At 43.0% G+C, this 13,329-nt stretch overlaps 2 protein-coding genes across 5 annotated transcripts in view; both read right to left on the reverse strand.

Moving 5' to 3' along the window:
- The window catches only part of scap (SREBF chaperone), a 38,782-nt gene extending 32,825 nt beyond the window's left edge, over window positions 1-5,957 (reverse strand). The window contains exon 1 of the mRNA XM_088601332.1: window positions 5,739-5,957. The gene's annotated coding sequence lies outside the window, so the exon portion shown is untranslated. The remainder of the gene's footprint in view (window positions 1-5,738) is intronic.
- Window positions 5,958-6,849: 892 nt separating this feature from the next.
- Window positions 6,850-12,885, reverse strand: elp6 (elongator acetyltransferase complex subunit 6). Of its 4 annotated transcripts, none has more exons than XM_088601335.1 (8): window positions 12,747-12,885; window positions 12,268-12,354; window positions 11,405-11,483; window positions 10,599-10,669; window positions 9,047-9,171; window positions 8,732-8,921; window positions 7,288-7,440; window positions 6,850-7,183 (listed from the first exon to the last, which is right to left on the reverse strand). In XM_088601335.1, exons 2-8 carry the CDS (start codon window positions 12,319-12,321, stop codon window positions 7,046-7,048), a joined length of 810 nt encoding a protein of 269 aa, XP_088457461.1. In that variant the 5' UTR covers window positions 12,322-12,354; window positions 12,747-12,885; the 3' UTR covers window positions 6,850-7,045. The 4 variants fall into 4 exon arrangements, with proteins under 4 accessions (XP_088457461.1, XP_088457462.1, XP_088457460.1 ...); XM_088601336.1 differs by having other exon boundaries at window positions 12,268-12,349; window positions 12,747-12,867; XM_088601334.1 differs by having other exon boundaries at window positions 12,268-12,349; window positions 12,795-12,823.
- Between the last annotated feature and the right edge of the window lie 444 nt (window positions 12,886-13,329).

A 13,329-nucleotide genomic window follows, 5' to 3' on the forward strand; every position in this document is an offset into this window, starting at 1 on the left:
CAATAGCAGATATATTATTGAACAACCCATAAATAAGAGGCAAATGCATGCAAAGCTGTACTGCACTGTTAATAACTGCACACATTGCGTTTACCTTTAACCTGCACCAAGATCACTGACCTCTCAACCCTGTTACAGTCTCACACATTTACAGCTCAGAACTACTGCAGGTTCCTGATGTCCCTGTATTTGAAATATTTTTAAATCAACAGAATCATTAATTAACACTCTTAGGGCAGCCACAGCTTAGTAAAAGCTCACACAGAGTGCAATCTCTCAGAAATGGGAACTGTAATCCCCAGCTGAGGTGCAAATTGGTGCTAGAACAGTCTCTAGCGTACTGTATGCTTGCTGTCAGGTGTGTGTATGAAAGCAGTAAGCCCGGACTGTTTAGATCCATCCAAGACATGAAGTATAGTACTTCTAGGACAAAGGAAAAGAAAGAGAAATAACACAAGTGGAAAAAGACCAGAAAAAGCAGTAATACAGTGTATTTCATACACTGAAAATGTATTAAAGACAGCAGTAAGTGCTGATTAGCCCATGTGTCAAATACTCTAGTGCACACTAACACTCCCATACCCACAGTTTGGCCACACGGGTATGTACTGTACACGGACTGCTGGGGCCTAGCAGTGCTCTGCACACATTCTCTAAAAGCCTGCTGGGGACGAGAACATTTGGAAACACTGTGATGCAATATTTTTAGACAGTCTCTCAGGAGAAAGTGGCAAACTGCAAGGAGCAAATATATCCCGCTGCCAAGGACTTTGGAGTCAGCGTTTGCGAAATCCCACTAGAACAGGACCTGTTCACACAGACCAAACTCCCTGGGGCAGGGGCGGGCACAGGCAGCAGCTCGGCTCAATTTCATTGCAGCATTGTGCTCCTACCGACTCTTAATTATTTATGCTGATCCTCAACAGCAGGAGCAATTAATTCATTTTTAACTTTCAACTGGCTCCAGGTCTTCCAGAGAGACAGGTGTGGAGAACTTGGGGTGCTGCTGCTACTGCATGGACAACGTGAGCTCTGCAGAGCCTGAACTCTACAGCTCAGCTCCTGAGGGCTATCCTTTTAACTGTCCTACAGTAAATCACAAATTAACTCTCCTGTGAGATAAGGAGGCATGCAGAGCTGTGCATGTGACTGCAGTGGGGCTCCACCATTATACACAGGTCCCAGAAGGGCTACAGAGATCAGCGATACACAGCAATGATACAGTTTCCAAAGCACAGAGTGCAGTCTCCAGATGAGCACTTCAGCTTCAGCTCACATCCTCAGGACAGCTACCGTTCTGAAAGTATTCACCCCCCTTACAGCAGTTTCCAGCAGGTTGCCACGGGGGAACAGGTCAATATTCCAACAACCATGTGAGAGACCGATGCTCAACTACGGGACGTATTTGGGTGCAGTTCCTGCAGCTAAACGTGGAGCAACCAGTTACTGAATCTCAGGGGAGAATCAGTTAACCTTTTCCACTCAGGGACATTGGACGTTGGATGACTGTTTTTGAAATAAATGAAACAAGCACTAAACTCCTGAGTTATTTGTTTACTCAAGGTGCCTTTATGTATCACTTAGACCCATGTGGAGCTCTGATAACATTCGGCAGCAAAAATATGCATAAATTCAGAAAATCTTAAAGGGGTGAAAACGTTTATACGAAACCATATAGGGAAGCATTCAAAAAAACAAGCAATGACTGATATCTCTTCAAACAGCACACCAGATCCTCGTCATCTCATAAGATTACATAGATAAAATCCACAACACTGTTTTTCCATTTGGACTTCCTTTTTATTGGGTTGATATGAACCGTTTTGATCACAGAATTCAGCCGATTCTTAAGGCACCTCAAGCTGTTTCCTGAAAGGGAAGTTGGACACAGCTCCCCACAAATCCGTGTGTAAATGCATGTCCTATTTTTAGGCGAGTCTGTTCTTAATTTAATTCTTTCCAGGCACGTAATATCCCTCTTTAGCATGGTGATAAAAACAAAACACCGGCTTCTCTAGCGCACTGTAAACTAAAATCTAGTTTCATTAAGCCCTCACTCTACATGACCAAGAAATCTCCCAGCCTTACCCACATGGCAAAAACAGTGCACAAGTGGCTTCTTCCACACCAGTTTAACACTTCCGGCAGGACCTACTGTAGTACACCAGCTGCAGACACATAGTGCTTTACACTTGTCAAAACTGTGCATCACTCGCCAAGCGTTTTCACAGTCCTGAACAGTGATAGTGTCTTTTTACAATAATCCATCCACCCCGCTATCCATTTACTAACTGCTTACTCCCATACAGGCTATGGTTACCTCACAGTCCTATCCAGGCAAGCAACACATGCAACGTGGCTAACACCCTGCAGGGGACACAAGGCCTGCAGTGTACAGAAACTGACACAGACACGCACACACTCACACCAGAGCCAGCTTTCCCAGAAGCCATTTAACCTACCAGTATGTTTTTGTAATGCGGGAGGAAACCCAAGCAAAAACAGGGAGAACATACAAACTACATGCAGATAGCACCTCGGGTGTGTTATTGAACCCTGGGCCCCAGCGCTGCAAGGCAGCAATGAAAACCACCTTGCCACAGTGATAACTGTACTTTTACAATAAGCAGATCAACAAAATTACTTCCTCTTATAGCTCTATCATTTAATATTTGCTTGGGGCTTTCCCAAGTTCAGAAGAACTATGATCTCTTCTTTGCAGGCTTATCTCATAGTGTTAAGAATCGTATATTTTACAATCGTAACTTTGTGATGTGCTCTGAGTTGCGGAATGAGGGTTTGACCTACTGTATATACGAGGGTTGTACGTTGTATAGTCGTTTACTCTCAAGAAATAAAATGTCTTATTTATGATCTGATGTTGTCATATAGGAATCACAGTCCCACTCACCATCAAACAGGCAGAACACTAACCCTCAGCAATTCTTAAACACTTGCATTATCTTAAACTCATGCAGCTGCAGGCTTGAACACAACTAAAGGCACTAATACTACAGATGTTATTTCCTTATGGCCCTTCATTAATTATTCTCGTTTTCAGCAAAATGTTCTAATGCAAAAAATATATCTGCAACTGAGGTCTGAGGTCTGAGGCTCCGCTTGCTTGGTTATTTCCCCGTAGCTACAGTAACTGATCTGATCTTAACAGGTCTAACAGACTCAGCTACAACAACGTGGCTGGGCAGCGTGTTCTGGACATCCACCACTATCTGTGTAAAGGCAGATTTCCTGCTCTTGGTCTTTAATGCATTGCCATTTACTTCCCATTGAAATGCAGAGGAAGATCGAAAACCACATCTCTCAAGAACTCCCCCTGCCTCGTCTGCAGTACACACAGATTATCACCACCAGTTATCACCGTTGACACTTCCCTCCCTTCTTTCAAAGCAGATAGCAAGATCCTATTCCAGAAATTCCAGACAGACCTGTCTGTCTCTCTGGCCCTAGTCACTTACAATTCTTAGAAAATTCTTTTACCAAGAAACAGCTAATGGAACGTCAGAGTGTACCACTCTCAACGCAACCCCTAATCCCTTCATCGTCAGTCGCCACCCTGACATACAGTCTCATGTACAGAGCACTTATCTCAGAATCAGCAAACAAATATCAAGATCAAGAGCGAATATACAAAAGAGTGGATTTCCTCATGATATAGTTACATAGTCCAGCTCCAACAAGGCAGTACTGGTGTTTTACTCACCTGCACCACTGTAAAAACAAAACAGATAACAGTAAAATACACATATATTATATATAAATATATGTATTTATATATATAAATATACAATATACATATTTTAGTGTATTTTTAAATTTTTTAAAATTGGCTGCCCTGAATGCACCATGACCTTAAAATATTTTGAAGAAGTTGGCATGTTTAAGCAGAGAAAGATCTCTGGCAACCTACCAGAACAGCTGGGCTAGCAGCATGGACACAGAGCGAAGCAGAGACACAGTGAGAGCAGAGCCACACGCTCTCCTCTCTTCTTACTGGCGCCTCTGTCGCAAGCACACTGTGTACACACAAAGCAGCCTGCAAGCCCCCTGTTTCTCCCAGCCTGCCTGCCCCACTGTCTCTGCTGGCAGTAGGAGCACAACCTGGCCTCTCTGGGTAGCCGGGTCTGTCTGTGTCACCTAGTTTCAATGGCCGGGCAGTAGGCACTGAGCCTGCCCTTAGACAGGATCTGCTTCTCTTTGTCTCTCACCCTGGTTAGGTAGTCCACCACAAAGTAATGTCTTGCTTGGGCCAGTTAGCATTACAGTTTGTGTTGAGTTTGTGGCATGTCCCAGTGGTTGTTTTGCTTGACACTGTCGGAACCTCCTCTAACTCTGCCCTGAGAGCACAGCTCCCACTGTCCCAAGCAGTGAACTCTGCAGACACTCTTCTAAAGACCTAATGGGTGTGTGCATCAGGTGAAACTGGATGGATCCTGCCCGAACAGGTGCTGCACAGTGTCTCCAAGAATCCGTCCCTGTCACAGGGCAGGGCAGGAGAATGTGAGCAGTAAGAGAGCTAACCCTGTGCTCCATCTGCGTTTCCTGCGAGAGAGCAGAGCTTCCACAGAGCGAGCCAGACACTGCTCAGAGCAAGCCTGCCCACCACACACACACTGTGGAAGTGATGCAAGAGCTCTGCAACACCCAGCGGCCATAGAGCAGGTTTTCAACGCGGTATTTACAGTTTGTTCTGACCCCCAGCCTGTACAAGTCTTTCTTAACAGTCACACTCACACAAGCTAGCTGCTTATACCATACAGGACTAAAAAAAACAGAACCAGAAAGAACCTTCCTAAACTTCCCATGTTGACTCCGAATGGCACACTGACATATTGAGCTAGAACGTTTTTGCACATCTTTACGGCATTGTTTTCTTAATGAAGGACGTATCAGGCATAGCCCACGTGGAAATGAATGACTTTTGAAGGCCGAGGTGTCAGTGACTACACTGAGGTGAAGGACCGAGACTCCTTAGTACGACCTTGTACACGAAGATCCAAATATTTCCAACAGGCACGAAGGCCTTACTGGTTGGCAAGACCTGGTACTTAATAACCGGACACGTCCCCTTACCGCTGCCGGGCAGGTATACACATGGGCCGGAGCGACAGAAGCGAGTGCTTAACAGGTAGTGTTATTTTACACAACTGCTACTACACCACTTAACACAATTCACACTGTAACAACAGATTCAATGATTATACACCGTACAAACCCAAAGCAGTGCTTAGTAAACCACAGTGGTACTTTCATATAAAAGTTATATGTATATTTGAAAAAGATAGGTCTTAAAATCGTCGGTAACACGATGCCTAGGTACCGCATGGTGCTATAAACTCCAGCAGGTTTTGATATTAAATGAAACGTTCGCAGACGGCTGAGCGCCGAGGCTCTTAGAGAGGCGACTGATGTGAACATTGTTATTAAAGAGAACTTGTCACTTCTGTCTCCATGGCAGCTCGGCTGCTCCCCCTGACACGGGGAAGCTGCGATTACCGTGCCGCCTCTCTCTATCCACACCTATTTCCAAAACTCTTCTCGTTTGTCGGAAATTAACAAAGCGAACTGTGCTTCCCACTCTCCGGCCATCCCAGTTTTCCTCTCCCCTTCTTGTTCTCCAGACCTGCTCCGGGAGGTCAGGGCCTGACGCGCGGACCCGGGGATATCTTCCACGAAACCGCCCCAAAAACCCAGGAAACCGCGCTCGATCGGCCTCTCACCTCACTGCGCCGTTCCCGGTGATGAGCGGACGCTGTTTACGCTATCCAGTCGCTGTTTTCGGGGTTTATTCGCATGGATTCCCACAGTGTTACCGGCTCTACAGACCCACAGCCACGGCACCCCGTCACTCGCTGACAGCGGCGTGAAATCCCAAGCAAGCGACCTCTCCACTCCGAACTCTCACCCCGTTCACTCACAGCAAAACACTGGGAGCGGGCGGCCTCTGCTGGTGAAGTGTGTAATCTCAGCCAAATATTGTTGAAACAGAAAATGTTTTACGAAATGTTATCTGCGTTTCTGACAACAAAGAAGGGCATCAATTAGCAGTTACTTGCATAAATTTCTGGTGACGTTTCAAACATGATGGATTATTATTCCATATTCCACTGGCAGGTTGAAAACGGTTGCAAGCACTCTGTATATCCTATAAATAGAGGACATCTTCGTGTTGGCTTTGTCACATTTAGACTATGAAATTTATTCCTGCAGGTCTTAATACTTACAATCATTTTAATCAAATATTAATTAAAAAAAACTCTTACATACCACCCTGAGAAAGATCAGATCTCAAAGCAAACTGCTGTTTATTTTTTTCCCAGTAAGATGTATACTTATTCATGATAAACACATGAACTCAGTAGTCTCTCTAGATGCCTTAGTTTAAGTTTAAGCAGCTACTTTTCTCCGCTCATGAATGCTAACAACAAGGTACAGACTAGCAGGTGTTGTGACTGCTGTTTGGGGGTGCAAGGAGGTAAGATAGAGCAAACCTGATCTGCAGAGCATACTGTATAACCAACTGAGCATACTGTATAACCAACTAGGGAGAACATTCCAGACAAACTACGTTGAAGGAGACAGTAACCAATCCACATGGTCTTGTGACTAAATGGTTGAGTTACAGCAGGCAACACCGAGAAATTAATCAACTGAGAGACAGTTTCAAGGCAACCGCCAACTGACGGTGGTTTTCAGAGCTATTAATCAAGGTGTATGTTATTAAATTCACTCATTTGCAAAAGATTCACGTTTCTCAGGCTGCAGATTGTTAAAAGGATCTCAGACTTCCTAGAGAGGAGGAATCAAGAACAGAGGGAAGCACACAGCACCTTCTTCAGAACTGTTTATTAAAGTATTGTTCTCACATTTGAATGACACTGTTCTCTTGTGAATTATGGTCCTTCTTGTCCCGAGATCCTTTCAGATTTCTTGACCTGCACAGTAAATAGCTGAACACCCCCTGGGTGTTCAACAGGCCATTTCCAGGAAGTGCCAGGGGGAAATCCAAGTTGTGGGGTATCGCAGATCAAAGGACGGCGCTGGAAGTGCCCCTGGCAAAAAAGGACACCCCTTTGTCCTGGATCTTGTATTGGTACACCCTCCGGTGATCTGTCAGCCCACTGAAATTGACACTGGTGCGTCCCCCCCGCCAGCACAGCTCCACCTGAAACACAGACCACACCGCAGCGCTTAGTCACAGGCTGATGCACCCTCAGACCCCACCCACACACCCACCCACACACACACAACCAGCCCAGCGTACTGTACCTCTCCGTGGATGTCCTTGCAGTATCCTGTAGCCAGGCCTCGCACCCGGAGCGCGAGATGACAGCTGTGTGCGAGGCCTGTCAGCAGCCGTCCCAAGTCCTCGTCATCCTCTCCCTCCTCGTCCTCGCCACGTGTCAGCATCACCACATTACCCTGTGGGGTAAGAGGGGGAAATCGAGAGAGAGAGAGATGGAGTGAATCAGGCTGGAATTTACCAAAGCGACACAAAGCTGCCACAGAACTGGGAATGAAGATTCTCCTCACTACAATGACTCTGAAAACATTTCACAACACCGCTGGCATTGGGGCATTTCCAGTCAATTAACACCTTCAAGAACTAATGGCATGCTTAGATAACCGTACAGCAGCTGCCCTTTACCTATCTAAAGTTCAAATGTTTCCTTATTTTATTATCCTTTATTTTTATACAGTGCCTTTAAAAGTGGCTTCTCAAAGTGCTCTACAGTACAACAACAAACAACAACGTGTTTCCTTGGCAAGACAAGTTGAACAATCTATCCTTTTTAATTTTCCTCATCAATACCACCCCCATTCCTAACAGAATTTGTAAATCTGTTTTTATTGACTTCCACATATAAAAAATAAAGTACATGTGTAAACCACCTTAGGACTGTGCTAAGAAAAAATGAAAATGTGCACGCACACGAACTTTAGGAGTCTCCAGGAGGAAAAGAAAATGGAGGTCAGTACTAACAACACAGCTGTAACACTACAGGGGAAACATATTCATACAGCTGCTATACAAAACTGTATAAACTGTATATGATTTCAGGTGCTAGAGAAAGCTAGGGACTGTTTTGAACTAAACTGAACAGGTGCAAAAAGACCACTAAAAGTACTGAGTCTACTTAATTTTCTGACATCCTGCTAAGTAGTAAGCCTTTTGGGACACCATTAAAGTGGCACATCTCGTACAACTCGCTCACAGGAAAGCAGAATTAAAATTCATTTCAGAGAGAACTGATACTGTAATATGTCACCTACTGTACAGTGGCACCCATGCTCATAAACAGTAGATATAAAAGAGTTAGAGAAAGAGAAATGAACCATATTTTTGATTAATTGTGGATCTCAATTAAAAACAATAAGGGAAGCTGCACAAGATATGGCATGCCAAACCATCTGGGTAAATGGTCAGAGTAAATGTGGGCGGAACGGTGGCTCTGTGGCTAAGGATCAAATCCCGTGGCTGGCAGAGGAATCCTACTCCATTGGGCCCCTGAGCAAGGCCCTTAACTCCCAAGTGCTCCAGGGGCGCTGTATAAATGGCTGACCCTGGGCTCTGACCCCAAGCTTCTCTCTCCCCGTCTGTGTGCCTGTGTGTCTCTAGGAGAGCAAGCTGGGGTATGCGAAAAGACAAACTTCTAATTGTATATGGCTAAAACAGTGATCTTATCTATCTTATCTTATGAGCAAGGCTGACCTGCAGCTCTGAGCAGACTGTGGCCTGGCAGTAATGACTGAAATCCAGCAGGGCATCTGCGCTCACTCCCAGGCTGAGCAGCACACTCAGGTCGTCCACAATCAGGACTGGGGGTCCCCATGGGCCCTGCTCCCCACGCACACAGCCCCGCACAAACCCAAACAGCCCTCGGAGGTCAGTACAGGGAGACCTGCTGGGACAAGAGAGGTCACAGAGGGTTGGAGGAAGGGAAGATTGTGTTCATTCCAGAGAGTAACCAAAGAGACTGTGAGACACTAACTGACAGAGAAGCTGACAGACAGGCAGGTACATCACCTCAAGAAGCTCAGCGTGTCGGTGTCAGAGCCACGATTCTCCCGCAACAGGATGCTTAGAGTCTCTTTGAGCCCCTCAAGGAACACCAGCTGGCCCTTCTCCTTAGCCTGGGCCAGGTTCACTCCCTATAAAACACTCACACAAGTAGTCCAGTACATAAAACATATGCACAACCAAATACTCTAACTATAATACACACAGAATCGATCCCACCCTATTTCAGAAAATAATCCAGCATATCCATGTTCCTCTGTGGCCAGAGAAAACCCCCGTTTTTTGGACATCGTCTCATTCAAACCAAGTTCAAGATTGTCATTCAAACAATCTTGCTTGTCCAGCTCTTACCCTAGCATCTTACATTGAATCCTGCATGCACATTTTTAATTTGCACTTGGGTTGACTTTGTCAGTACCCTTCTGGATTTTGAACTGACTAAAAATCTTCTTGCAATTTGTTTCAAGACAAAAGAGACATAGTTTCTTTAACCTGTCAGTACTTTTTTCATGTAAAAGTGGCCTTTTTGATATTTCAGATGAGGTCTCAGTAGTGTAGTACATACGGTTAACACAAATTCCCTTGATTTACAGAACAAATTTCTTCTGTGTGTGCTGTGCATACTGTTTGAGTATCTGAAGAAAATATCTGTTCATGTTTTAGTGTAGTGTGAAAGACAATTTAACTTCAGGGTTTTTTCCCCACTATTCTCCCTTTAAAACACATTTTAACATGGAATTTAAATACATAAAAACTGTCATTCCTATCAATTTCAAGGTGATACTCTTTGCCCCTTTCTTTTCCTATTCATTCTTTCAGTACCAATGAAGGCTGAGTAAAACACTTGGTCTGAAACAGACAATTCAAAGTGATAGCATATTTTTACAGACCAATTTCTCTGCTAGCTGGAAATTACGCATGATATTTTTTCAACATACCTACTGTGGAGTAAATGATTGATGTGTCTCTATATGTAAATATGTTAAATTACAACTGCTGCAAAACAAAATACAACTGAAATGTTTGCTTTTCTCCCATCAGCGACTGCTACTAAAAAATGTAGATTGTAGATTAATATAAAAACCTTAACTTGTAATCAGCAAATCCTCCATTAAGTCCATATAAATGATATTCCAGTTTAAAACATGTTTTAAGGAAGGAACATTTAAAATTTAAAATTCCTTTATAGTTGTCTGTCTTATGAGCCACCACTGGTTTTAGCTGCAGTTATGACATTCTTTTCTGTAAATCCTTCAGCCTTTTTGACATATTCGATGTATAACTGACATGTCCTCCCTCATGATCAATGAACAATTTAAGAGTCTCTTTAAGTGACTATGACCTGTTTAATTGTGGGAGGAATTTAAGGTCTGTCTAATCCCTTCATACTTCTTGTTTCTAAATTTGGACATGAACGCTCTTCAGATCTCACCCCCCCCCCCCCCCCCCGCGCGCATGGCCATGTGCCTGGGCTGAGTTCCCTGAGCTTGTGGGTGTGTTTAATTGTGCCATGGTGCCTCAGACGAGAACTGTGTGTCCCAGAGTCAACATTACTCACCAGTCTCTGGCTCACAGCACTGTAGTGGCTGAAGGACTGCACCAGGCCCAGAAAGCAAACCTTGCAGCCAGCTAAGAAAAACACAGTCGCAGTTATCAATCAGCACTCTTTTCAGCTCAGGCAGCCAGTGGCAAACAACAGAGGGACACAAAGAACCAGCTTCAGGATAGGACTAATAGGAATAGAACAGAACTACAATAATAGGATTAGGATTTAAAGGAATGTGCTGCACTGACAGACAGAACTAACTGACCCTTTCTCATCTTGAACACAGAAGAATATGATGGGATATGAGACTAGTATTGAAAATCCTTAAAAGCGCTAAACAAAATCAACCTTGAGGACTTCTCGGTAAAACGTTAACCAGAGGGCTCCAGTAGAAACTACAAAGAAGTTAATTTAAAAACAAGAAGCACCTTTTTTCCAGAGGGGCTATTGGAATATGGAACACGTCACTCAGCCATGAGGTTGATGCCAATACTCTGGCTTCTCTCAGGAAATGGTTGGATGAACTCCTCAGCTCAACAAACTAACTATTAATTGGGCCACACGGCTGAATGTCCTCATCTCCTTTGTAATTTGTCTTCTCTTCTTACTAAGCAGTAATTCAATGGATTATAATACTAATTAGTTGGATTTATTAAATATAAATGCATTTGTTAGGTTCCATTGCTCTGAAATGGACGAAGCACTTATTTATTCTTAGCTTGAACAAAGAAAAAAATATGTTTTTACCAGCAGGTTAGTCTGTCAGTTCACTGCAAGTGACAGACAGTAAACAGCAGCTGGTTTTGAGAGCCACTCACCTCTGAGGTAGAAGGAGAGGAAGTGATGAATGAGGAAGGAGGCATCTGCCTGTCTGTCTGAAACCAGGGTGAACTCCCCCTGCAAAGACAGACATAAGAATATAACAATATAATGACCGAAAGATGCCTTTTTAGTTCAGAGGTCATACTTTTTTTACACTGATTGAATTGACCACTATATTTAACTTGACAAGTTACCATTCCCGACTTTCTTAAAGTTCAATATTTGACTATCTCTACTACCACAGGACTATTTGGGCTCTCATTTGGAGCTCTTCTTTTGTAGTGGTATATAGATTGTGGCTTGAAGACACTTTTGAATTGAACAGCACATATTATTATTATGCAAAGGAACAAGTAATAGGTTTATTCCATGCTGAAAAAAAGAAGAAGAAAGAGAACACAACGTTTCGGCCGTGGAGCCTTCTTCAGGTGTCGAAGAAGGCTCCACCTGAAGAAGGCTCCTGAAGAAGGCTCCTGAAGAACACCTGAAGAAGGCTCCACGGCCGAAACGTTGTGTTCTCTTTCTTCTTCTTTTTTTCAGCATGGAATAAACCTATTACTTGTTCCTTTGCAGCCTACGCATGCTGACGCAGCTACCCACCTGAACTATATTATTATTATTATTATTATTATTATTATTATGCTGGCGTTTTATCCAAAACAATTCAAATTAATTACTCCGATAGAAGAACTTTACATAAACAACTTAAGTAAAGTACCGTGCGCAACAATAGAGATGTCACACTTTGGATTTGAACCCACAAACTTCCAATTACAAATACAGAGTCCCAACCTTAACTCCACTGTAATGCCATCGATTACAAAAACTAGCATACAGAGACAGTGGGGAAAAAACATACCCGTGGGAAGTGGTCGGGGCTGGTATTCAGGATGCTGTTGAGCTCTGGGAACATAGCAACACGTCCAGGGACGAGGCTGTCACTGCGCTAACAAGACGATACAGTTCTATCATCATCATCACCAGTGTTAAGCTTCCCTTAGTTATAATGCCACAGCACATTTCTACACATATCACTCTGGATAAAAGGATTTTTCCATACTACTTATCTCCCCAAAATAAAACAGATCGTAAATATTTAAAATACAATACTGACATCATAAAAAAATATCTACGTTTTACGTATCGTGTTTGAAGATACGATTTGCTACGTTCTCCATTTAACAGGTACGCTCATGCTAAGAAGGTCTAGTAAGAAGTTTAGTTAATTTAGTGAGGAAGACGATTAGTAACAACAAATTCACAAGTATTACATCTTGTTTTCATTTGAATACCGTGTAAATGATTTTAGAGATTATATAGTCCGCTGACAATGATTACCTTTTCTTATTTTAAATGTATTACTTGTAGCGATTTATACGGTCATACCGATCAGAATTCATATCAAACTCCCATGACAAAAAGCATGGTACGCAGATCCACTGTAGCTGCAAAGGGACAAACTTAATCAGCAATTTACCGACGGTATTTTACAAACGCGATTTTAAACCCACTTCATCGAGTTCCTGAAACTGTTGGTTTTCGTTCAAATGAGTTTTAATTCAACAAATAAAACGAGTAGTTTCAACATTTTAATTTTTTCAGTAAATAATAATGTGCGTTGGTTTCTTTTAACAGTCATCCATCGATTTCTGTATTCCCGAAAGTATTTTTTCCATGAAACCGTAATGGAAATGGTGAATTTTATAAATCAAATAAAAGTCGATTATATAATAAAAAACGTCTACAATACAATTATATGTAAATACCCCCGATTGGGCCTCTAATCCCCAAAATAATTTTCAGATTTATTTTTGTGTAGTACAAAATAATTAAAATGACGATAGGATTGCTTTTTATGTCGATTAGTCACCATTAAATCCTACTTGTCCTACATCCTACAGACCACTCTCTGTACAATATG

This window comes from Lepisosteus platostomus, chromosome 12, assembly GCF_059453375.1.
Source record: "Lepisosteus platostomus isolate fLepPlt1 chromosome 12, fLepPlt1.hap1, whole genome shotgun sequence".
NCBI lineage: Eukaryota > Metazoa > Chordata > Actinopteri > Semionotiformes > Lepisosteidae > Lepisosteus > Lepisosteus platostomus.

Bases quoted from the DNA above. Each gene is read 5' to 3' on its own strand.
- elp6 (XM_088601334.1), bottom strand. The intron at 8,922-9,046 runs GTGATGTACCTG...TTGTCCCAGCAG, and splicing joins GACACGCTGAGCTTCTTGAG to GTCTCCCTGTACTGACCTCC. The intron at 7,441-8,731 runs GTCAGCCTTGCT...CTTACCCCACAG, and splicing joins CAGTCTGCTCAGAGCTGCAG to GGTAATGTGGTGATGCTGAC.